The 23820-nt window shown below is 32.7% G+C and overlaps 5 protein-coding genes across 9 annotated transcripts; 2 read left to right on the top strand and 3 right to left on the bottom strand.

The window, feature by feature from the left end:
- Positions 1 to 1725: 1725 nt before the first annotated feature.
- Positions 1726 to 3929, bottom strand: LOC114878653 (glycine cleavage system H protein, mitochondrial). Its single transcript, XM_029192701.2, is given in 8 exon segments — positions 1726 to 2056; positions 2059 to 2119; positions 2121 to 2141; positions 2143 to 2183; positions 2828 to 2875; positions 2878 to 2970; positions 3209 to 3311; positions 3313 to 3929. Coding segments are annotated over 8 exon segments (513 nt in total). The 5' UTR covers positions 3355 to 3929; the 3' UTR covers positions 1726 to 1952.
- Positions 3930 to 4016: 87 nt separating this feature from the next.
- Positions 4017 to 7188, bottom strand: LOC114878652 (protein arginine N-methyltransferase 5). The gene is given in 15 exon segments (XM_029192698.2): positions 4017 to 4443; positions 4505 to 4686; positions 4756 to 4959; positions 5033 to 5208; positions 5272 to 5371; positions 5374 to 5393; positions 5462 to 5649; positions 5651 to 5671; positions 5755 to 5890; positions 5892 to 5962; positions 6038 to 6217; positions 6287 to 6510; positions 6572 to 6690; positions 6758 to 6878; positions 7099 to 7188. Coding segments are annotated over 14 exon segments (1863 nt in total). The 5' UTR covers positions 6847 to 6878; positions 7099 to 7188; the 3' UTR covers positions 4017 to 4290.
- Positions 7189 to 7691: 503 nt separating this feature from the next.
- Positions 7692 to 12771, top strand: LOC114878629 (zinc finger protein on ecdysone puffs). Its single transcript, XM_046285628.1, is given in 20 exon segments — positions 7692 to 7794; positions 8334 to 8458; positions 8460 to 8694; positions 8767 to 8913; positions 9830 to 10059; positions 10625 to 10653; positions 10656 to 10703; positions 10706 to 10888; positions 10891 to 10922; positions 10995 to 11153; positions 11223 to 11258; positions 11260 to 11442; positions 11444 to 11465; positions 11536 to 11604; positions 11607 to 11672; positions 11675 to 11731; positions 11804 to 11964; positions 11966 to 11989; positions 12072 to 12309; positions 12312 to 12771. Coding segments are annotated over 19 exon segments (2286 nt in total). The 5' UTR covers positions 7692 to 7794; positions 8334 to 8336; the 3' UTR covers positions 12557 to 12771.
- On the bottom strand, positions 12699 to 14699 carry LOC114878631 (selenoprotein F). Its single transcript, XM_029192660.2, has 5 exons — positions 14451 to 14699; positions 14156 to 14274; positions 13964 to 14085; positions 13704 to 13905; positions 12699 to 13521 (listed from the first exon to the last, which is right to left on the bottom strand). The coding sequence occupies exons 1-4, from the start codon at positions 14451 to 14453 to the stop codon at positions 13724 to 13726; spliced, it is 426 nt and encodes a 141-aa protein (XP_029048493.2). The 5' UTR covers positions 14454 to 14699; the 3' UTR covers positions 12699 to 13521; positions 13704 to 13723.
- Positions 14700 to 15124: 425 nt separating this feature from the next.
- On the top strand, positions 15125 to 23776 carry LOC114878628 (KAT8 regulatory NSL complex subunit 1). 5 transcript variants are annotated; one of them, XM_029192654.2, is made up of 12 exons: positions 15127 to 15681; positions 16666 to 16853; positions 17321 to 18997; positions 19460 to 19962; positions 20095 to 20289; positions 20375 to 20603; positions 20690 to 20797; positions 20878 to 20953; positions 21033 to 21192; positions 21322 to 21536; positions 21903 to 22037; positions 22492 to 23776. In XM_029192654.2, the coding sequence occupies exons 3-12, from the start codon at positions 17535 to 17537 to the stop codon at positions 22636 to 22638; spliced, it is 3231 nt and encodes a 1076-aa protein (XP_029048487.1). In that variant the 5' UTR covers positions 15127 to 15681; positions 16666 to 16853; positions 17321 to 17534; the 3' UTR covers positions 22639 to 23776. The 5 variants fall into 5 exon arrangements, with proteins under 5 accessions (XP_029048489.1, XP_029048487.1, XP_029048486.1 ...); XM_029192653.2 differs by having other exon boundaries at positions 15127 to 15922; XM_029192656.2 differs by lacking the exon at positions 22492 to 23776 and having other exon boundaries at positions 15125 to 15922; positions 21879 to 21970.
- Positions 23777 to 23820: the final 44 nt, after the last annotated feature.

The raw sequence follows: 23820 nt of genomic DNA, 5'->3' as shown, positions 1-23820 counted from the left end.
TTAGTGCTTTTTCACTAGACGAACGGACACTATGATTGATATTGTACATACATCTATATAGTCTATGAAAATACGTTAACTTGCTATTGGTAACCGTGTATAGTACTGTATAGCAAAAGTTTAATGTGTAATCGAAGCTAACTGACTTTAAAAATTTGTATCAACAGAATTATATTCTTCTTTAGATTGTGTTAGTAATAATATTGTTGTAATCATAATGGATGTTATATTATCCTTAAAAGATAAGCATGTAAAAGTTTCCACTTCACAGATTAAAGATTTATTACAAAAACAAAAAAAATTTATTGATGAAGTGAAACAAAAACAAAAGAGATTGCAACGGTAATTCATCGCAACGGTAGTGTGTATCTCTCTTTACTAATAGAAAATATAGACTTTTTGATTTTTAGAAAATGAAATAAAGATCCAGGAACTACAATAAAAGTAACTTCAATGAAGGAAAATCTTAAATGTGAGCAACAGGCATTGGAGTATAGATCATGATTTATCTAAACATTTAGACTATATAGTAATTATTTATATATATTCAATATAATTGTTTATTTCTTCATAATCAGAAATTAAGATTATTATTTCAAAGGCAAAGCGAAGGCAGAAAAAATAAAACTTTTGGGTGAACTTTACTTTACCGGACCCAAAATTTGGACTTTTTTTTTTTTCAATCTATAGGTTTTTGATGCGGAGAATCCAAAAATGCAAGTCTCAACTTTAGGAATCCAATGGTTCAAAAGTTATAAGCATCTAAGATTTGATATTTTTAGCGCATTTGCTACGGTACTGTAACGCCATATTGACTTCTTGTCCAATGAACGGTGTCGTAGCTGCAGGCAGATTCATGTGGGTGCCGACTACTTTGGCGGGTACAGTCAAACCGTACATTTGATACTATCTCAGTTAGTTAAGTTTATATTTATTTACAAACAGACTGTACTGCCCATGTGAGAACCAATCAGTTATACATATAGGCAATATGGCGTCACAGTAACGTAGCAAATCCGCTAAAAAATGTAAAAGTTACACGCTTATAACTTTTTAACCACTGAATTCCTAAAGTTGAGACTTGCATTTTCAGATTCTACACAAAAAAAACCTATCAATCAAAAAAAAAAAAAGGTCCCAAAATTTTGGGTCCGGTAAAGTAAAGTTTACCCAAACTTTTAGAAGAAAATCAGTTATTAGAATTACAGAGGAATAAATTAAAAAAACTGTAAGCCAAATTTGAAAGATCAAAAATTATTAGATCAGGAAAGGTTTGTAATTTAACATAATTAGTTAATGATACATCATTGTTTTACATTTCTGTTATTGTAACAATTACAGAAGAAAATATACCTGTACAAGAATTAAGTGGAATACGGTGGGATTTGAAACATTTAAACGAAAATGGTAGAGGTTGTATCCTTTTGGTATTATAAGACTAGTTTGTGTTTTTTAGTATGGATAACTTCAGTGTAAATAAAATTTATCACGATATATCCTTAATTGTAATATCAGATGTGAAAAATAAAGAAAAGTACATTCATCATTTTTCTTATAAAATGAAGATGTACAAAATTTAAATAAGCTGTTATGGCAAGAAATATATCAATCTACAATTGAAGCAGAAAATAAAGAACATGATAAAGAAAAGTGTATAAATAAATGCTATATAAGTGTAGTTTACATTTATATGAATATTGAACCTTTGAAAATTTTAAAATAAAAATATTTTAAAGTAAAATGTATTTTTCATTTCAATTCCCACCGCTAATAGTGCTGCGATGCAATGCCAATCGTAGTCGACATAGTAGCATGTGACATAAAAAATGGTAATGATTTACAAGAGATGAAAATATTTACACATTTTTTTAATTTATGATAAATTACTAGGAACAATAAAAATTAAATTGCAACTCAATACTAACTTCACACATGGCACTGACATAATATATTTAATGTGGATCAGATTTCAAATATAAATTATATGATTCTTCATTCATAAGATCCTTAATTTCATCTGGGTTTTTTAACTCTATTTTAAACAACCATCCTTTTCATAACAAGAACTGTTAATTAAACTGGGGTGTTTTTCAACTGCTTCATTTTTTTCTAGTACTTTTTCCACTGACAGGACTATATAACTTCAGAAGCAGCTTTTACTGACTCTAATGCCCCACACTCAGCTGTAAAATTAAATTCAATTAAATAAAAAGTTAGCAAACTTTCTTTCCTGATTATACGAAATACGTATGCATATACAGGGTGTTCGACAACAGGTGGGCAAAATTTTAAGGGTGATTCTAGGGATCAAATAAGACGAAAAATCAAGAATATCGAAATAGTATTTGCGGCTTTGTTTTCCAGTAATTAACATCTAAAATACGAGTAAAAAGCACTTGAAACCTGCAATCCGCTCAGCACCGATGACTGAACGTCAGGTCAGCAAGGGAAGGTACAGTCATAACCAAGAAGAGAAAGCCGAATGCTGCAGTGCCGAGAAACAGAATAGCACGAGGGATGTAGTTTATTATCAGCTGATGAAATATCAGATTTGGAAGAATTGGAAATAAAAAAAAACGAGGTAAGTTTCTACTATTCAAGGATTCTTGGTTATAAGACGTTCAGTCGTCGGTGCTGGGCGGATTGCAGGTTTCAAGTGCTTTTTACTCGAATTTTTAAACGTTTATTACTGGAAAACAAAGCCGCAATGCTATTTCGATATTCTTGATTTTCGTCTTATTTTGATCCCTAGAATTACCCCTTAAAATTTTGCCTACCTGTTGTCGAACACCCTGTATATATATATATATAATATAAGTATTCTGACCTTCTTTTTCTATTTCATTTTCAGCATCTGGAAGTTGAGCATAAACACATCACCTAAAGATTCCTGTGCATAATTGGATATTCCAACTGTACCTATTTTACCATCAATTATTATCCATTCGTGTCTTTTTGTGAACAGTCTATCTAAAAATTAAAATATTTCCTTTATAAATATGTTAATGAAGCTTCTGTATAAAAAATTTAACTTGCAAACTAAGTATTTAAACATTAGTTCAGATAAATGTATGATGTAATCTTTTTGTAATAATAATAACATATTAGTAAATGTATTATTAAAATTAATATCTTATTTGTAAGCACATTGTTAACGATATCCAAATTTGTTTTAAATTTCTAAACCAAATAATTTTTTCAAACTTACCCGCTCTCAAACATCGAGTAGTAGCGATGGAACGTGAAACATTAAACGAAACTTTGTAGAGGGTTAATGTGAATAAATTTTCTCTTGAAACAGATGGAAATGTCCCTGGCCGTGTATTTTGTCATTCGTGCAATTACTTTTGCCATTTTAGTTTAATTTATTGTGTCTTAAAATAATTAAATGTTTAACCTCACTGTATCTGTGATGTCCGCAAATATTTCGTCTTTAACCAAGTTCATCAATTTTCCGTATGCTGCTAGTAAGTACTTAATATGAACGAAAAGGCGCGATTCGAATGAATGTTAAGAAATTTCTGTATGTTTCTTGTACAATCGATTATCGTTATCTCGCAAAATATATTTCATCATGGGCAATTCAAATACGGAACAAATATATGTATATCTGTATATATATCTGTGGAATAATTGCTTAATAGGCAATCACGTGTGGCAACGTGCTCGATATTTAATAATTGTATCATTTATTATTTGACTAAAAAATTGTTAATACATACGAAAACTTTATACGAAAAATATAAAAAATTCCTACATAATATACGATTAAATAGTACATATTCAATTTATCCATTGCTTCAATTTGTATAACATAAATGAAATTACTATTTTCTTTTATTTTTAATAATTTTTAGAGAACACATAATGTTATTGAAATTTTAGATCAGATCACGTGAGGTTAAAAGGGTGGCAGACACACACTTGATAGATAACTTGTAATTTATGTTATCAAAGTTGTACAGTCTCGGTGACCTCGGCGTTCATACGATTAATACACAAACAAAAACATGAGATTCTATTCTAAGAACATTTATTGAACTATCTCCATAATGCATCTTGACAAATTCATACTGGTGTGTGACATTAGATTTTGATGATATTTTAATTACAATTTAACATTTTTATATTAATTAAAAATGATATTCCTAACAAATATTTAAATTACAAAATACTATAATTATCTCCTGCAAAAAAATTCTTCAAAAGAATTTTCGTCACAGCAACGTCACGAAGATACCTTAACATTATATTTTTTTTTCGAGACAATTCAATTATAAAAATACTAAACTATAAACCTATTGTATAAGAACGACCGTTTGGATTATGAACAGGTACTGCGATAGGTTTGCTAATACACCATTCATACCAAACATTTTTAGAGCTACATTGACGCCAAAAATGAACAATTATTTGGTCCCCTGCTTTTAATTGTACTGGTTCCTTTAGTAATAAATCATACGTATTAGTGATTTTCAATTTTTATCAGAAAAATTTGTCTTACCTTAATTGGAAAAAAGATAGGGAACCAACTAAACATTCCAGGACTACGCGTGCTGGGCTGTATGCTTAGCGTAACATCTTTGAATAAAACTGTATCAAAATACCCGGAAAAACCATGTAATACAGAATTTTGTTGGACCTCGAACGTTTTTATCTCATATCGGGAATTATCGATAACACTGTCTAGAATAAAAAATAGTGGTAACTTACATTTTACAATCATAAATGTATAAATATTATTCACTTACTAACCTTTGTTTGGATGTCTAAATGTAAATAAAGGTTGTGGTTTAGCTATATCGTACTTATTTTGAAGATGGACTACATAAGATGTTTCAAAATGAGCCAAAGGATGTTTATCTTTATCTTTACATTGTTTTACTTCATTGAATAATTTCGAAGATTGCACAGGGGCAATATACGAAGTATATGAACACGGTATACTTATACCATCGTCTAATATGATGTCAAGGTGTTTAATAATTAATAGCAAAAAAAAGTAACATTTTCAATATAATTAAACGTATACCTTTTAGAAATCGTTGTACCCCATCCAAACATTCTGGGGAGAGTTCATTATCACCAAAAGAACCAAGTAATTCAGAGACTAAAATATCAGCCTCTTCAGGAGCTTTCCAGTCCCTCATATCACAAGAGACTACTGTTACTTTGTCCTCCCAGACATCCCTTTCGAGTGCCTGCAAGCTATATATAAAATGAATTACTGCAAGCAATGAATGAAAACATTTTAAACAATCGAAGTCTTACGTTAATACTGCATTAGGATTTTTTTCTACAGCATATACTTTGATTTGTTGGTTCGCCATTTCTGCGGCGTTTAGAGATGCGTGAACAAGTGGTCCTCTTCAGCACCAACTACCATTATTATTCTAGAATCAAAATATGATTTTGTATTTTTTTATGGTTAATTTTACATAATTTACATTGTATATATTACATTTTTCTACTTTTATCTTCCTCTGTGGACATAATCTTAAGAATCGCTTGATGTATAGCTGTTTGATACTGTGTGTACTTAACAGGGTCTTTTTCAAATATTTCATACGTTTGAGATTCAAGATTATCCATAAGTGGTTGCAAAGGGCATTGTAAATAATCTTCGTAACCACGCGCGAATCTTTCTACTCGGTCCGCCCATCTGACATCCCTCCATAAAATCATTATTAAGATGATTTGTTTAAAATAAATCTTTGTCGCTTAACATTTTATGAAAATAAATGCAACTTTAACCTTCCATAAGTATTCCAAATAATCATGATAGTAACTAATATTTTGATGCCTATTTGCTCCTGTGAGTACAAACTGTACTTCTAGCATAGAAAATTTTTTCACCAATGCTTGGTGCGCCTTACTCAAAACAGGAAATCTTTTTTATTTGTAATAATGATGTTGTTGGAAAGATCAAACATTTAACTGGTTCTCCTAGCCACTTGTCAATCTTATAATTGAGTAAGCTTCATTAGATCTGAGTTTCTATGTTCTTAATAATATATATACAAAATATTTAAATTACCTCTTCTTGTTCTGGAAGATCATGGCTTACAATTAATGCAACACCTAACTTCCTATCATAATCACAAATTGCTCTAAAATCATTCCACCACTCCCATGGACTTTCTACCGAATCATATTCTTCTTCTCTGTAGGAATGAGCTTGTTTAATTGGATTTTCCATGGGTACTTGTATCCAAACCTACAAAAACATAAAAAAGATACATATGTTAGAACTTTGTGGTGAATAAAATGTTATTTATGTGTATACCTGTAAGCCACAAGGGCTTGATACTTTATCACAGATAATTCTAGCAAGATTTGCGTTGTGTTCTATTCCTCTTGTCAATTTAAAAGTAACTCCAACCAGACCTAAATGGCTTGCCAAAGTTAGTTCCTGAATTAATGTTTCTTCACTGTTTTTTCTTAAGACAGGATTTTTGGAATCAACCTTAATATGCGCTGATAATTTACCAATGATTAAATTATTCCAATCTGTAAAATAAAGAGTAATTATATTATTCCAAAACTACTGTACATTAATTAACTTACTTACCAGAGCTGCACAATACTAAGTCTGGTCTGGTAAATGGACCCGAACGGTTCTTTGCAACACCAGACACAAATTCTCTTTTGTATAATGGATGAACAAGTGGAGCGCATATAAATTCATATCTGGAAATATCATTCCTTGGTTAATAAAGCGAAGAAACAGTATTTGTTAACCATTTCTACAACTTACTTAGATGAATTTGCTGTAAAGAGGCACTGACTTAAATCTGGTACAGCACAGAAGTCAAGACCACAAGAAACTGGTCTTTGATTTGTCATTATGTTTCACCATCAAATAAACAAATTAATTCCTAAAAATATTACATACATAAGGCAATGTATAAAAAGCTTGTTGTTAGTTTATTTTACAAACACCGGGTATTGCTAATAGATTATTTACTACAAGAAGATTACTATATAATGTATTTTAGTTTTCTTAAATGTTGGTCAGTTCTGCTTAAACAAACATATTTAAGTGAAATTGTTGAAAAATTTAGCAATAAAGTTTAAACATTTCTAATATTTGATTACCGGAAAAATAAGACAGTTAACAATGTCCCCAGACGCGTTTATAATTTATGATTTGCACGTGGAGTAGCACCGTTACCTGTATACAGTGTTACCACGTTTAACTTACAAAGTCCGTAGGTAAGAGTTAAAAATTCCGTAGAATTCCGTGAAACCCCTGATGGAAAGTCCATAGATCTACGAATTCCTCTTTATTTAAGCGTAAATCATTGCTAATTACAATTTTCGCGTGCAGTCATTACATATAGTATATGAATGCATGTATTTAGAACAAGGGATTCAATTTATTAGCTTAATGCAAATTAGAAACAAAGGGGGTTAACGCTTCAAATAATCGTTACATAGAAATTATTTATTGCATAGTATTGCAAAGATTCAAAGTAGTATGTAATATATTTTCTTTTTTAATGATACTATGAAACAATCCATGGGTAACAATAGCAGTACTACTTCTGATACTTTGAATAATATTATTTCTTTATGAAGGATTATATATATTAAGAGCTAATTCATATGTATGCAGTTAAATCAACAGAAATTCAACCAATTAAAAAACAGGAATTGGTTTCACAGTGTCGATCATTCAGAACTCTGCTTTTCTCGTTCTAATTTATGGAAGACGCTTGGTGACTCCATTTCCTTGTGCGTTCCGTTTTGTCTCATTTTTGTGTGGTATTGTCGAGAATACCGTTTTCCGGTACGTAATTCCTTACCTTTTTGTCTAATTTAAAGTAAAGATTTCATACTAAACATTATAAAACATTATATGTATAATTGTAACTTAACAATGGATAGAAATTCATGCGATAATAAACGTTTTGAAACTTAGCACTTAGTCACATTGTACGGCGTCGTTTGGTATGTAAAACATTCGGTTGAAAAAATAAGGAATAATTTCTTTTATCGTATATTATATTTATTTTTATGATTATGTAAAATTGATTTACTTAATTGCTTATTTTTTTTTACTAAGTAGAAACATTGAGATATTAGAAATCTCTAGCTTTCATATCGGAATCGACGCCCTTTCGTGTTCCACTTACATATTACAGATTTGCAATGTAAAAATTCAATTCTGTATAATAAAATAATGTAATTTTAATATGGATTAAATACTAATAAAATATTATAACTGAACTGCTATTTTGAAAATGATCTACTAAAGTAATATCGATAACAATAGGAAACATTATTGCATAACATCGTACAATATTTAAGACTATATTTAATTCTAGGTCAAAATGTCTTTCAACCGAGGAATGAAGCGTGATCCCTTTGGGAATCGAAGCTTTAGTAATCGAGGAGGTGGCGGAGGAGGTGGTGGTGGCAGTGGAGGCAGAGTTGGTAACATGGGCGGCGGTGGAGGGTGGTATGGGTGGCAATATGGGTGGTGGAATGGGCGGAGGAGGAGGAGGAGGTGGTGGTGGAGGCAGCGGAAGCGGTGGAATGAACCCTTGGGAAGGTGGGATGATGCCTGGTAGAGGAATTTTACCAACACCTAACAATAATTTGTCTTTAGCGTCACCACAAGCACAGTTAGCCATAGCTAGCAATCTTCTTACCAATTTGTTACGTACCCAACAAGAAGTACAGCCACAGGTAAAAAGATTTTTCTTAAAACTGTTACTTGCGATTGTTACAAATTTTATTAATGGAATTTTGTACTTTTAGCAAGTACCATCGCTTCTCAGCCTTGGCAATAATTTTTCTGGGCCAGGTCCAAACTTTCCAAATCAACAAAACTTTTCTTCTGGACGTTTTAATGATCGTCCCATTAGGCATCCAATGAAGAATCAACGACCGCAACCATATAACAAGGTATGACTATTATAATCTTTATTTAAAACGTGGATCTTTTCAAATGGAAATTTTAGAGGCAATCTTTGATCCACACATATTTTTTTTTTTACATCAACAACATCAATCCTTATCGTGAAAGTTAGAAATTTTCTTTCTTATGTTCATTGATTGACTCACTAATAGGTTTTCAGTCAATGGATGACAATACTATATAGCTATCCTCTGAAGTTATTAAACATAACAATTCTTATTGTTGGAGTAGTTTTGTTGCACACGATTTTCGTCGATGAATTAAGTACGATCGCAAAGTTATTTCATTTGAAAACACCATAACAAGACGTATGATTGATTTCAATATACAATTTCACGTTTTTAATAGTGGAAGTTAATGTTGGCTTTGTGTAGAAAATTTCAGTACAGACTTGCAGATATATTTCTCCTCTGGCTTGGTCCACTTCTGGTGAACCCAAGTCTTCTATTCATCATTGCAGCTAAAATTGATGGAAGAATATTATTCAAAAATATTGATTGCAAATTGCATTTTTCATTGATTTAGCTTCTTCTTCTTGTTGATTATTTTTCATTGAACTTTATTGAACTGTGTTCAAAGGAAGAAGTATGCGTTTTATAAATATCATATATACTATGATCAACAAGATCATTATTGCCTATACAAAGTTAGACGATGCGATGATTGAATGCATCTTCAACGGTCTACTACTATTTTCCTTTCCCTTTTCCACTTTAATGTGGAAATACTGACCTTTGGTGTTCATTGTAACACTGTATAAATACGTCCTGCTTCCGAATTGTGTAGAATATTTTTCTCCCTCAAATATCCCAATGGGTTTTTAAAACCAGATTCGATTCGAGAAGAATCGCAATTATATCAGATACTTCTCATGACGGTTTGGTCATTGACCTACATGACTAGATGGGCAATCGCGCCCGTGATGGCCCTGCTGGGCGACGTGGTCCATCTGCACAACAATCTCGTGCACCCCAGTCTGGCAATCAACGTATGAATGGAAACCAAAATCAACATCGCAACGATAAATCTTCTAAACCAATTCCTGCCTCTAAACAAAATCAGACTGCCAAAAAGGAACAGCAGGACGTTAAGACCTCTGATAATGAAAAAGCAGAAGCACCTGTTTTAAAAAGGTAAGCTCCTGGTGATTGTGAATAGTTTCTTCAAACTTCAGTAAGTCTCATTCTCTCACCTATCTCTGTATGTATGGTGTTTCTTACATACATACGGTATAATTGCTAAAAAATTAGCATTGTGCCCTTTCTTGTCTGATTAAAAAGAAATATATACACACATATATATATTTTATATACGATACGTCTGCATAGTAACATTTGATATATTCATTCCCCATTGTTGGTTAAACTCAACTCACATTTCAAATTTAAATTAAATTATCTACAAATCTATAACACTATTACTTCATGATCGCATACAATATGTCCCATATGCTGTTCTTTTGATACACATTATTCAATGTATTTGTTCACAATTATAAATGGAAAATTTTTGTGCAGTTGTTAGAAGTGTGAGTTATCTTCTTTTGACTTTTAATATTATTCGTAATCTCTTAGTTATTGATGTTAAAGATGTTTGTACTAAAAATATTAAATGAATATTTGAATTATCTTAACAAAATCAACGATAGATTTAATATCAGTAAGCGTGACACAATTTTTGTGTTGTTTTCTATATTAGCGACGAGGACTGAAGATCGGAAGACACGAACGTGATTGGAAAGACGAGAAAAAAGAGATTGAAGATACCGACGTTGATAAAATGAGGAAGGAGACGAAAAGCCTGAAGAAGATTCAGAACAAAAAGGAAATAAATCTGTGACAGATGAATCAGGGAAAGCCACGGGTATGACTGAAAAGGATACAAAAATGAACGGCAAGAATCAGAAGCTAGACACGCCCGAAAGTCGTTATGCAGAAGTCTCTCCTATGAATCACATGTTCTGTCAATCTGCAATAAACATATGTGGGATGGATATGTACGTATTTATCTTCGCTTACTTACATACTTCTGATTACAATAGACATCTGACTATTGACCTTTTTTCTAGTCCTTTGAAAATCATTTACGAGGACGAGCACATCAGTTGATGATGGAAAAATTAGACGAATCATATAAATTAAAGGTTGACTTAATGAGACACGAATTAAGAGTAGCGGAAGAACAACGTGAACTTAGTTTGACTAATTCAAAACGTCGTGGAAAGAAAGTAAGTATAAAGGATATTTCCTAATTTCATATCAAATGAACACGTTACATTTATTTTTATTCTTATAAGGTTTCGGTGGATCTTAACGTGCGAGAGTATTGTACGACTGTGCGATTTGAACTTTTACGGAACTTTATCAACGCATAGGAAAAGTGAAAAACATCAGCAACTAAAAACATTTTTACACCCAAGATGTTTCCCTTGCTTGAAAGAATTCCCGTCGCGTATCGAGTATGATGAACATTGTTTAACTCCCGCGCACATGAAGAACGCTGTACAATGTGAAGAACCAGCGAAAAAATAAAAAGAAAGGTACGTAAGATGTAACTATTGTTAAGAAATATCTCGTTTTTCCTTCCAATAATATTGTCTTGTTTTGTAGAAAAACTTGCCAAAGGAGAAGCTGAAGTGCGCACTGCTGAAGACGAGGAAAAAGACGTGGGTCCTGATCTTAAAATGAAAAGGAAGAAGATGCCGAAGGGGAACAAGAATATATTACAGATATTACTGAGAATTTAAGTGAAAGAAGTTCAAGATACCTTCTTACAAATATTGTCGACAGAATCAAGTTTCTATCGGTAAATAATCGTACCTCGCTTATTTTTCTTTATACGTTTGACTTGTACGTAATTTTATTTCTTTGTATGTAGGAAATCCTTAGTAAAAGACTGTACAAGGATTCTACTGTGAAAAATGTAGGAGGTTTATGCTTCTACCCGAAGATATGAATGCTCATTTACGTAGTATTACTCACTACAGAAATTTCGTACAGGAAGTGAAAGCTTTAACTACAACTGCGGAAACTACCGAACCAAAAACCATCAGAAAAATCTGAGGTATAATCACGAGAAAAAAGAAACTTTTCTTAGTGTTGCAATGAATGTTGAAACTTCTAATATACTTTTTCTTTGTTTTTAGCTTAATGAAAGCGGCCAGGAAAACAACGAAGAGTACGACGGAAATTGGAAACGTCGTAAAGTTACTAATTCTGAAGAAGAAGATAGCATGGAAATAAAACAAGAAACAGACACTAGTATGGACGATTCAAATGCGCAGAAGAAAGCTGATGGTGATGAGAAATACGATCCGCTCGAAGCTGACGCAGAATCTGAAGAGGAAGAACCTCGTGAAATTGAGAGCGCCAGTGAACAATCCTCGCAAACATTACTGATACTCCAGAAAAGAAGACACCGGTTGATAAAGTGTGGGCTGATATCGATAACGATAATGACGCAGAAATAGGTAATTTAATTGATGACGGAGAAGAAAAAGAACACAGTACTGACATTGAAAAATCTGTGCAAAAAGTAGATAGGGAACAAAATCCACCAATAAAACCTGCGCGTGGTAGAGGTTTTGTACGTGGACGCGGTAGTCCTCGAGCCCGAAGAGCACGACGATAAAGTGATATCTATTCCAGAATAAAGAGTAAGCTTGGGTGTAGTATATAATCATTGTATCTCTTAATCTTGCATCTATTGTTAGGTTTCATTAGATTTATCTCTTTAAGTCATCGATGTTTAAGTAATTTAACTTTTTATTATACTTTTTGACAAGATGTATGAAAAAAAAAAAAAAAAATGTGTCATAACTCAATATGTATGGCTATCTTTTTACATATAGAAACGGGAGATACTGGATACTATTCATGTACAAAGATAAATGTGAAGAAACTTACTATGAATTTTTATCCAAGCTTATTCAAAGTTTTTTTTAATGAAAAATTACTCGCGGTGAATTGTAGCGTGTACAGTTTGCTGGAAAAGGAAAATGATCAAGAAAGGGAAATAGAAAGGTACGCTGCGCGTATTATCGTTAAAATTGTCTTGAAATTATCTATAATCAGGAAATATTAATGATGAAGTAATTAAAATGTGTCAATGGTTTTTTAAATAATACCATGCTATAAAACTAGTGTAAGATTCATTCCTGTTAGGCATATATTATTGACAATTTAAAAAGTATCTTGCGATAAAATTAAGATATTACGTATTTCATCGAGTTTAAAAAACGTTGTAATTTCTTTCTTTTGTAATAAGGTAGTAAGTTGTCTTTACATGATCTTTTATCTGACAAATAAGACATTTTAAATATTAAACCTTATGAAAATTGCAACTTGTCTTTGTATCTAACATAATTCCTGTGAAATCATTTAATTTACCAAAAACATATTTGCGTCCATGAAAGAGTCGGCTGTAACAGCCATGCAATATATCTCAATGATACGTTATATAATTTTCACTATTTCTTTGTATTACTTATTTGTGTAAGAAACATAAAGGACAATGATTGTTTACTAAAATACTTAAAAAAAATGATATTGTATTGTAAATCACTCAATATGTTTTCATTCCAACATTGGATTATTCTGTAATAATATTGTAGAATGTATAAAATAAACAACATAAACAGTACAAAGCAAAGTATTTTGTATTGAGACATATTGTTTTATTTCAGACATTTAAACAAATTTTTCAAATAAAAAGAATCAATGTAAATAAATGGGCTAATGTACAAATATAAATTACCTAGAAAAATATGAATATTTACATTTAAGTTTACCAGGATTATCAGTCCATAGAAAGATGAGTTGCTAAGAATTCATCAACAGAATCTGTATCCCACTTGTGTATGTCCAGAATGTCTTCAACTTTATTATCTGCGTCTAGTAACTTAATTATTGGATCCAAGCCTCTGACATATTTTATTTGTAAATTTTTATATTTGCTTGGTCGATTGCTTTTTATGAAAGCTAAAAACAATATAATTAGTAGAGAAAGTTTTTTTATTTTTCACCAATTTAAATTTACCTTGAATCTGTGGATATGCACCGAACTTGCATGTGCAAACTTCGAGAATAGCGCGTGGATAACGTTTTAATCCGGATGTATCATAATCATCATCTTTTAAACAACATTCCTTACAGTTGTTCCTATAAACATTATGGAAATTTTTTGCACTTCTATAAATAGTCATCTTTATTTAAATTCATATTCCTTTACCATATTTCAGTTAATTCTCGTTTGTTGAATTCTTCGCAGGTGGAACAAAGTAAATTAGCCTTATTAAAACCTAAACTTTTACAGTCATCAGCAGAAAATTCTGTTGACACAATATTCATCTGAAAACACATTATTAATTATTAGTAAAAATTCATTCAATAAAGAAAGCTTTAAAATCAGCATAAAAAATTTGCATTTTTTATAAACATTTCAATTTATTTATGTGTATGTAATAAATTTGATTACAAGTTGTCATATATTTAATAGGTTATATACCAACACTATTATCACTCACCATTATACTAAATGCAATATGTGCAATAGTACTAAGAAATCCATTATCTTATTATATTAAATAAATTAAATGACTTATGTATTAATTATGAAAAATACAAACGACCTATATAAACACGTCTATACCGCACGTGATTTGGGTGATATCAGGTGATATGAATGAACAGATCAAACAGATATCAATGATTACAGACTACAGATCCAACAAACCAACAAAACTAGATATGCCTTTGTTTTCGGGTTGCAAATACCCCAAAATCATGACTCCTCGAGGATAAAAAGCATGTCTTTTGATTGACGTGTAATCACCAGTTTTCCCTAGGGTCTTCTTCATCAAAGGCAAATGGTGGGCGACTCTTCCCCTTACGTTTACTTTTAGCCAAAGAAAACCTGAATTCAGTTAATTTTTGATATATTGTTATTCAAACATGATGAACTGCTTTCTTATTAATTGTAAAAATATATATTTAAAATGAAGAATAGAATTTAAGGTGGGTTCCTGACTTTTAACATATTTGTTTTATTTTGCACTGTATATTTATAAACATCTTTGTTAAGAATTAACCTAAAAGTATTTAAATTGAAATTTGTCTTCATTAAAAAGTAACGTTAATAAAATTGAAATATATCCAACAAACATTTATATAATAAATCATAAATCCGTCATATGAGTTCGGAAATAGCAGGTGTGTCTATAGAGAATAAGCGGGAAAAGTAGCGTTACCGAGCCCTAGGGTTTTTCGTTAACGTGCATGTATCGAGCTGCGAATTGGACTTTACCACCGACATTATAGATAGAAAATGAATCCGATTGGGCAGCGTGGCACGAAGGCCACATCCGGCAGCAGCACTGCAGTATTGGTCGATCCCGCTTCAGCAACAGCGAAGTTGGTCGAATTTCCTATATATTATTGATAAATAGCTCGCGTTGCTCGTGTGACTTTTAGCAAAATCGACGTCGGTATTAGTCTCTGAAGAGGGAAAGTCTAGACTGTCGAGATCGCGGACGTACCAACACTACTACGAAAAGACGCAAAACGGTTAGAAGTACGCGCGTTCCTTGTAACGAGAAATCCAGCCAAAGGGATTATCGTACATTGGGTGTGACGGACATTTATATCTGTGCGAGTTGCATGAAAGTCGTTTCGTGTTGCGTAGTGGATAAGAAACGACCGATTATTTGTGGATCCTACGGGTGTATGTGTGATTATGTCGAGCGCCCCTGAAGCGAGGTGAGCGCTATAGAAGGGGGGAAACTGCCGAAAAGAAGCTGTCTTCGAATCTGTTTTTTGCTCCGCCATTGTACGCTACAAGAGTACCGCGAAGGAAGCCGCTTCTCTTGTTTTCTCGTGTGTTCTCAATTTCACCAGAATTTTTATCGAACCGATCGGTTGTTCAGCCGTGTAAACGCGCCTACGCCTGTGTGTGTTAACGCACTCGTCTCGGGGTTACGCTATTCACGAGGCAAAACACGTTAGTGGTCTTCTCTCTCTCTTGTTGCGTGTTCTTTCTCACTTTTACTTACACAATTTCGTATTTTCTTTCTCTCTCTCTTATTTCCCTTTCTCTCTGTGCTACTCTCTCAATGCCCTCGACATCTCTGCGGAAGTCGCGTGTGTGAAGGCTTTTTCGCGTACGTGGACATCAACGACAACGCGAAGTGATTCGTATAAGAGTGCTGACTTTCCTGGGACGCAAATCTTGCGCGTCATTATGCAATAGACTTTTGCAGCCGACGAGAAAGAACTGCCACCTCTGTTGAAGACGAGGACGGCGGTGGTGCTGTGCGGCATGTTTTTATCTTTGTTTTTCGATCTCGTGCCACGACGAGGAAACGCTGCCGCTGCTAACGCTGCTGCTGCTGCCGCCGCCACCGCCGCCGCCGCTGCCGCTGTTTTCTGTATTTCCCGTCGAGTAATCACGTGGGAATGCGTCAAACGATGCGAGCATACCTGTTATTAATCTCTACAACAACATGTATATTTGATAGTGATATCTAGTGCAGTGCGGAACACGAATTCGTATACCTTCGAATACGCTTTCTTCGTATCTTCAATATTTTTCCTCTACTTTTAACACTACTTTTCCCCCTTCGCTGTTCTCTCAATTTTTCTCTCTCAGTGTTCAATAGTTTTTTTTTTTCTCTTGCGTACTACACCGCTTTGTATCATCGCATTCCAATTCCTTAATAACGCGTTGTTATCGTTCACCGGCAGTCGCTTACCACATCGGCTTAGTCTACTTTTGAAGTTCACCGATCCAGAGTACTAATTCGATACTGGAAAGAAATCTTCATGGGATGATCAAGTCTCGTTTTTATTCATGTTCATTTTGGGTTACTTTGTGTGTTTAAATGTTACAAGCAAGTTTGAACATGTTTCCCTTCTGCAGCCCAAGAAATAAGGTCAGTAAACTCTTTTCATTTAATCTCCCCCTTCCCCCCTTTTTATTGTATTTTGTATATTGTAAATAGATAATGTCTTTATATAATGTTTGATATTCAAGAATTAATCATTTCTCAAATCCATTAACGAATTAGTGCATTAAGTAATGTATTTTTTATCTCACTTAGCGATAGCTTAATAATTTTTTATATTAAACATTAAATTACATACGTTTGAAATAATTAAAAATTGTATGAAATTCATGTTATATAGTTGAAAATTTCCATTGCGAAATAAAATGAAAATCATATGTAATTTAATGTAATGCGTTTAAATTTATTGTAATTTAATTTCATTATTATATCAAGCTATATTTCTTTTTATTTTCTACACAGGATATTGAATTATAATTAATTTTCATTATTATACGAATAAATTCATTTTTCATAATTACACGAAGATTAATTTTTATATAATTTGTTTACAGGTTAAATGATACGAATCAGTCCTAAGGATACAAATGAAGAGTCAAACATGGCGGACATAGAGAAGCTATTGAAACTACATAATGCGTAATATGAAATAATTAAAGAATAAGAATACACAACACGAAGCAAGAAGAAAATAAAAGAGAAGAAGCCAAGTCGGAGGATAAGAATAAATAATATAAAAGTAGAGGACATTAAAGTAGTAATGGATGAATGGGAGTGAGCACAGCACGTGTGAAGTGCAGGTGTGGGTGCGTACGCACGTGGGAGCCTCTGGATGTCGAGGCCGCAGCACTGGCAGTGTCAGTGGCAGTGATGGCCCCTGCTCTGACGGAAGGCGGTCCTCAAAAGCCTGAAAATTTGCTCCCTCCCCTTCCAGCTAGCGGATTTCTTTCCCCAGAGCAGGCTACCGAAGTGTGCCAGAATCGCGAAATTCTGGCTAAATTTGTTGTCTCTGCAAACGTTCAACCGTCAAAGATTGATGATCAGTGTTTACGTGGTATATCAAAGGATCTCATTCGTGATGTCATCAATTCGAAATATGCCAATGATCTTGATAGTTTGTCTCCATTTACGCACGGATCTGACTTGATTACAAAGAAAGGATTATTAAACCAGGACTGTGAAGAACCGGATATTCCGGGCAGTCCAGAGAAAAAGGCGACTGACATTATAATGAACGACCCATCTATGGGTGATCAAGCGGACAATATGGGTTTCTTAAAATCAAGCGCAGATTTGCCTATGGTGGGCTCAGAAACTGCAGGAGACAATAAAAATCTGGATGTGGATCAAATAATGGCATTTGGTACTGATATAACTACAGATAACGAGCAATGTAATATGGGGAATGTCGGCGATATTGGACAGAATGTCGAGGAGATTTTGCAAGTTATCAAATCGATCGAAGGGGTTGAAAATGCAGAAAATATATCTGCCGGGGGCGGCGAACCGGTGCAAAGCACCGTCGACGGTGTGGAAATGTTTTCAATGCCAGAGGAAGGATTTTCATCCTTTGAACGGGATTTACTTAACGACGTTGATGTTATGAGTATTTGCAACAATATGAACATCGGCGAGACAGTGGACCAACAGAAAATTAACACGTTAAAACTGCAGCAAGATATTGTTGCACAAAAACAATACGAAAGTGAGAGGAGATGTGCATTTTTATTAAGAAGACTGAGGAAGCTTCAAGCGAGAATAGTTGGCAGGCATGTCGCGGAAGAAAATACCGGAGTTCTTGAACTTGCTCATCACGGAGTGAAGAAATATCTTTTCCAAGAATTGGTTAATATCAGTTCTAAGTCAAACGTTAGAAACTTTCCTGAAATTAGCAGTAGTTTGAGTTCATTTTTGCAAAAGATTGAGAAAATGTGCGTTGCCCAGAGCAACAGTGTGAATCGTCAGCGATTATGTTGCCGATACTTTGGTGGTGGATCGCGCGACAGTTTAGGTAGTACTTCTGGTAATAATAGTAATCGTCAACCAGTGTTTGGTACTCCTCAAGTTAAAATAAAAGGTGACGAAGTGGAGAGTGTGGCTGGACCTTTAGCTACGCAATTACATATTGTGGAATCTAATCTTGACTCTGATTGTACTGCGTCTAGTAGTGGTGGAGAAAGTTGTGATGAAATGCAGTCATTTAACAATCCTCATCAGCAACATTTATCAATGTAAGTTTCACTATTTATTATAGAACAATTATTGGCCCATTCTGTTTTTCCTCAGTTCTAAGAATGGAAATATATGCGTTGAATTGATTTCTCATTACATGTGCTCTTTACTGTTTTTAATTAAATGTTTTTTCAGTAACATTTCAATTTATCATGTTAATGAAAGAATTCGAAACCGAATATTGTTTTGGGCCGGTTTCTTTAGAACGAATTTCATTTAACATTTCTCAATCCAAAATATTTATGTGTACATATATATATATATATATATATCAAATGATAAGGATTATCAGAATCATATAGATTCAAACAACTAATAATATTCAATATGAATTTACTTTTTGTTCTGCATTTGTACTTTTTGAAAATTAAGTAATCTTCAATTGAAGTATAATTTTTAATATAATACATTTTTTAAGTATATATGTACTTAATGTGTCTCTCTGTAAATGTTGTTTATAGATCAAAAAGAGCAGCATGGAGGTATGCTCAAGATCGTGCAGGTGTAGCAGCTAGATGGACATGGTTACAAGCACAAATATCAGATTTGGAATATAGAATTAGACAGCATAACGAATTGCAACGACACGTTAGAGCTAATAAAGGCTTAGTGATTCTTGATAACGCAGAAACAGTTAATGGGTATAGTGGTGTATTGCCAGGTTCTACAGGACGTTATAATTCACCAGAAGGTGAATTACCAGCCAGTAGGACACGGCCGTTTGTATGGAGTTTTTATAGGAAGAGAAAATTGTTACAACTAGACAGGTTACACGAATTTTCAAAACGGGCAGCAAAAGCGTCAACAGTAAGATGCAATTGTGACCATGTATTACCTCCATGTGCTTTATGTACTGGAAGATCGGATCCAATGCAAATGCAAGAACCAATTGAACAGATGTCTGTGCAAGAACGAATTGCACTTGTTGATCCTAGTTTTCATCCTGTTTTGTCATTTCCTGATGGTAAATAAAATATTACCATCACATATATATGTATATATTCATATACGCTATTTCTATAATTAAAGAAACAAAGAAATATTTGAACTTGTTGTGATATAAGAAAATATATACAAAAATCTTTTCGATTTATAGATGTTACACAAGGAAATCATGTTGATGCTATTATGAAATCAGTGGAATGGCAACAGAAAATGTTACGGGGAAATTTACGAATTACACGCTTAAAAGATAAAGAAACTAATGATAGAAGGAATAAAAAACTTCCAGGGCATAGAGCAAAGTATGCAGCTCGATTGAAAAAATCATCATCAAGTATTCTTACTGCAAGTATGTAACACGTTTAGTTTTTTGTTATTTTCCCTGTGTTTAATATTTATGCATTCTTCATTGGTTATATAATTCTTTTTTGTAGGAATTAAAAGAAAAATGTTAAAAGGAAAGAGGAACAGACTAGGTCACGATAGAAGCGTACACGGTTTAAGCAGAAAGAGGGTACAGAAATTAACTACTGAGGATGATGATGATATTAGTGCCCTTTCCAGCTCTAGTAAACATTCATCTCCAGTGCCTTCACCGCTACACCATACCGCTGCTTCTACGGAGAAAAATACAATTAAAGAAAAAAGTTCTATCTCTCATGGGTTAGTATCGTTAAGTATTCCTATCAAAGGAACCGTTTATCATGTACTGTGTTGTAACTAAAATTTATTTATACGTTTATTTTCAGGCGTCTGAGGCAAAATTCATATGATATTGATAATATTGTTATACCATATAGCGTAGCTGCTTCAACTAGGCTTGAAAAATTACAATATAAAGAAATATTAACACCAAAGTAAGTATTCGTTTAATGAATTTTATGTTTTTAAATGAATAGCTAAATTATATCTTTTTTTCTTTTATTGTAAAATATAGGTGGAGGTTATGCGAAGAACCTTTGAAATTAGATATTAAAAATGGTGTTATGCACAGGCCTAGTCAAGACAGTGATGTGAGTTTCGTTGATTTTATAAAAATGAAGTTATAAATAATCTTTCATTGATTTTAATTCGATAATTATATTTTCACAGTTCGAAGATATGTCAGATGAAACCATTGCTTTGAGGCATGAACGAAGCGAACGAGAAGAAAATAAACGTTTTATGACATACATGACTTTGCCACATCAGTCGCGTATTCGACACAATCGTAGAACGGATAGTCGAGCGGACAGTGGTGCAAATACACCAGGTAATTAATTGTCTAGCATAATAATGATTAGAACCCTCATTTCAAAAGTGAAAGTTTGTATTTGAATTCGATCTATTAACCTGATCAAGGTGTTGATCTTATTGAAAGAAATTTAATTTGTTTTTTTAGATCCTATGTCTCCTCATGCTAGTGATTTTGGTGGGGATATGATGTCTCCTATTACATCACCTCCTCCAACTCCACAAGTTCAAGACGCGGAACATCAACAGAATTTGGATACACATCGATCATCTGCTTTGCAAAATGCTTTGCGACGTCGTACTACGCCTACGCTAAGATTAGGGAAAGACGATAGTACTTTAATGAACGAGGACGAAAATGAGGTATTATTTTTTAATCTTATTTCACTATATACAAGATAGACCATTTAAATAGGAAAACCATAAATAATGAAGATATTTAACACGTTGGCTGTCACGAGATGTATTAAAGCTCTAATTATTAAGAATAGGAATAATTAATTTTCAAATTTCAAATGTCAAGCTTTTAATTTGGTACTTTACATTATTAGTATAATAACAACTACTATTGAAAATAATATTTTTCTATCGTTTTCTTTTAATTATTGGAGTGCGTGTAATTTGCGGCATTCAACGTGTTAAGCGTTCCTATTTAAATGGTCCTCCCTATATAATTTATCAAATGATGGAAATATGAAAAAACAGTAATATTTGTACATTTCGACTTAGATTTTTCCGTATGAACCAAGGGTATTTCCATTATCCGAGGAAGTTTACGATAAAATGCTCGAAGTGATGCCAGATGGACATTGGCAAGCTTCATCAGCGTCTCTCTGTTCTCGCGAAGAAGAAAAGGCAGATGATGTACGTACATTGTGTTTGTATTAAATGTTTCATTGTTAACTATCTAAGTCAGAACTTTTTATTACAAACAAAATGTCCGAGTGCTCGTACTGACTATTAATATAAACTTTGAGCCAACTTTCATGGCTCCTCGAGGCTATTTCTGGTAAGCAGTGCCATATGATGCTTTTTTATATTTTAACACGATTCAGTTTATTTTGATCGCATATTACAGAATTTTAGCAATATTTAAAAGAGACTGCATTGCATTTACATAAAAATTATACTATCCTTTTATATAAGCATTTAGAATAAAATTGTTTCATCAGTTAGCTCGCTGATTGTTTTTTTCAGCCGTTACAAAGCTTGTCAATTTACACATAGTTTTTTGTAATATATAATATATATGCAGAATAATCGTGGGAAAGATACATCTTTATAGCCATTTAGGTAGACGTTAATGTTTCGTTTCTAGGATGGGGAAATGGATTCTCCAGAATCAGATTCAACTGAATCAGCTTGTTGTGACATAGAAGGTGAGGATCCCAATGATCCTGAATGGACAGTAGCTGACGATAGGGATACTGAAAAGGAACGAATACGTCCGACGGCTAAAAGATAGGAAAAAGTCTCTTATACGTACAGTATGTCTACGTCGTCGTTACTATATGCAGAAGCTACCTGTCAATTGTTATATATACCTGTCGGTCATGTAACATGCACCTTAAGTTAATGGTATTACGAAACTGTAAAGTGTATTATAAATATAAATTTTATAACTTCATTCTGCTTAAATTAATGGAAAACCTCTTAATAATTGCTTTTTAAGTATTGCTATTTCGGCCAAAGCATTAGAATTGTACGAGTATCATCCTTTTATTTAGGATAAGGATATTGTTATATTTTTTTCTTTCATTGTTATTGTCGATAAATAGGACGTAGTCCTGCAAAAGTTGGAATCTCATACAAACAGAATTAGACAGTTTTTATAAAAAAAAAAAAAAGGAATAAAAGAAAAACCAATAAAAATGTATTTATATTATAATCAAACTCTTATGTTAAATAAAAGTGCCAACCGAAAATATTCTGGAGAATCACTCTTCGATGTTGCATATTTTTTCTATCAACGACGAGCGATATTCATTGTAAAATATGTGAAAATATCCAACAAAAAATCCAATTATTATGAACGCTTATATAATAATTTATTGTATATATTCCCTGTAATGTGTCAACCGTTATATTTCTATAATTGACTTCTCTTATGTTGTTCATTATTATGATTTCTTCAAATGATTTCATAATTTTCGCATCTTGTATAACAGTCAAAAACAGTTTACTTGTAAAACTTAAAAAAAGAATGTATGTAATAATCCCCATTCACTTTAGATTAAAATAGGCAGGTAAGAATAATACATTATAGAAAGATCATACAATTAATGCTTTTTGCTTTTTACAAAGAACATAAATTTAAAGTGAATTTTAATATTAAAAAGAAAATTACCGTAATCTTGTATTTTGACTGTTATGTTCTATTTATAATTTATGAAGCATGATTTCATGTTTATTTAAGTAACAAGTTACACGTTTAAAATCTCATATCACTGTGATTTCGTGATTTTCTAACAATCTGTGATACTACATGTAATTTCTTTCGTATTGCATATTTTATATTTAGTCAAGCATATCTATATTTAAAAGTCGTGCGCTTAGATTTTGTACATCACATTTTGAATGAAAATAAACAAGCAGCAATGGAACATGTTCTTTTCTTCATATTACTTTGTGCTAAAAATGTGAATCT

Source organism: Osmia bicornis, chromosome 5 (genome assembly GCF_907164935.1).
Source record: "Osmia bicornis bicornis chromosome 5, iOsmBic2.1, whole genome shotgun sequence".
Taxonomy (NCBI): Eukaryota; Metazoa; Arthropoda; class Insecta; order Hymenoptera; family Megachilidae; genus Osmia; species Osmia bicornis.
Note: the sequence above shows the minus strand (reverse complement) of the source record. Positions and strands in the feature narration are given on the sequence as shown.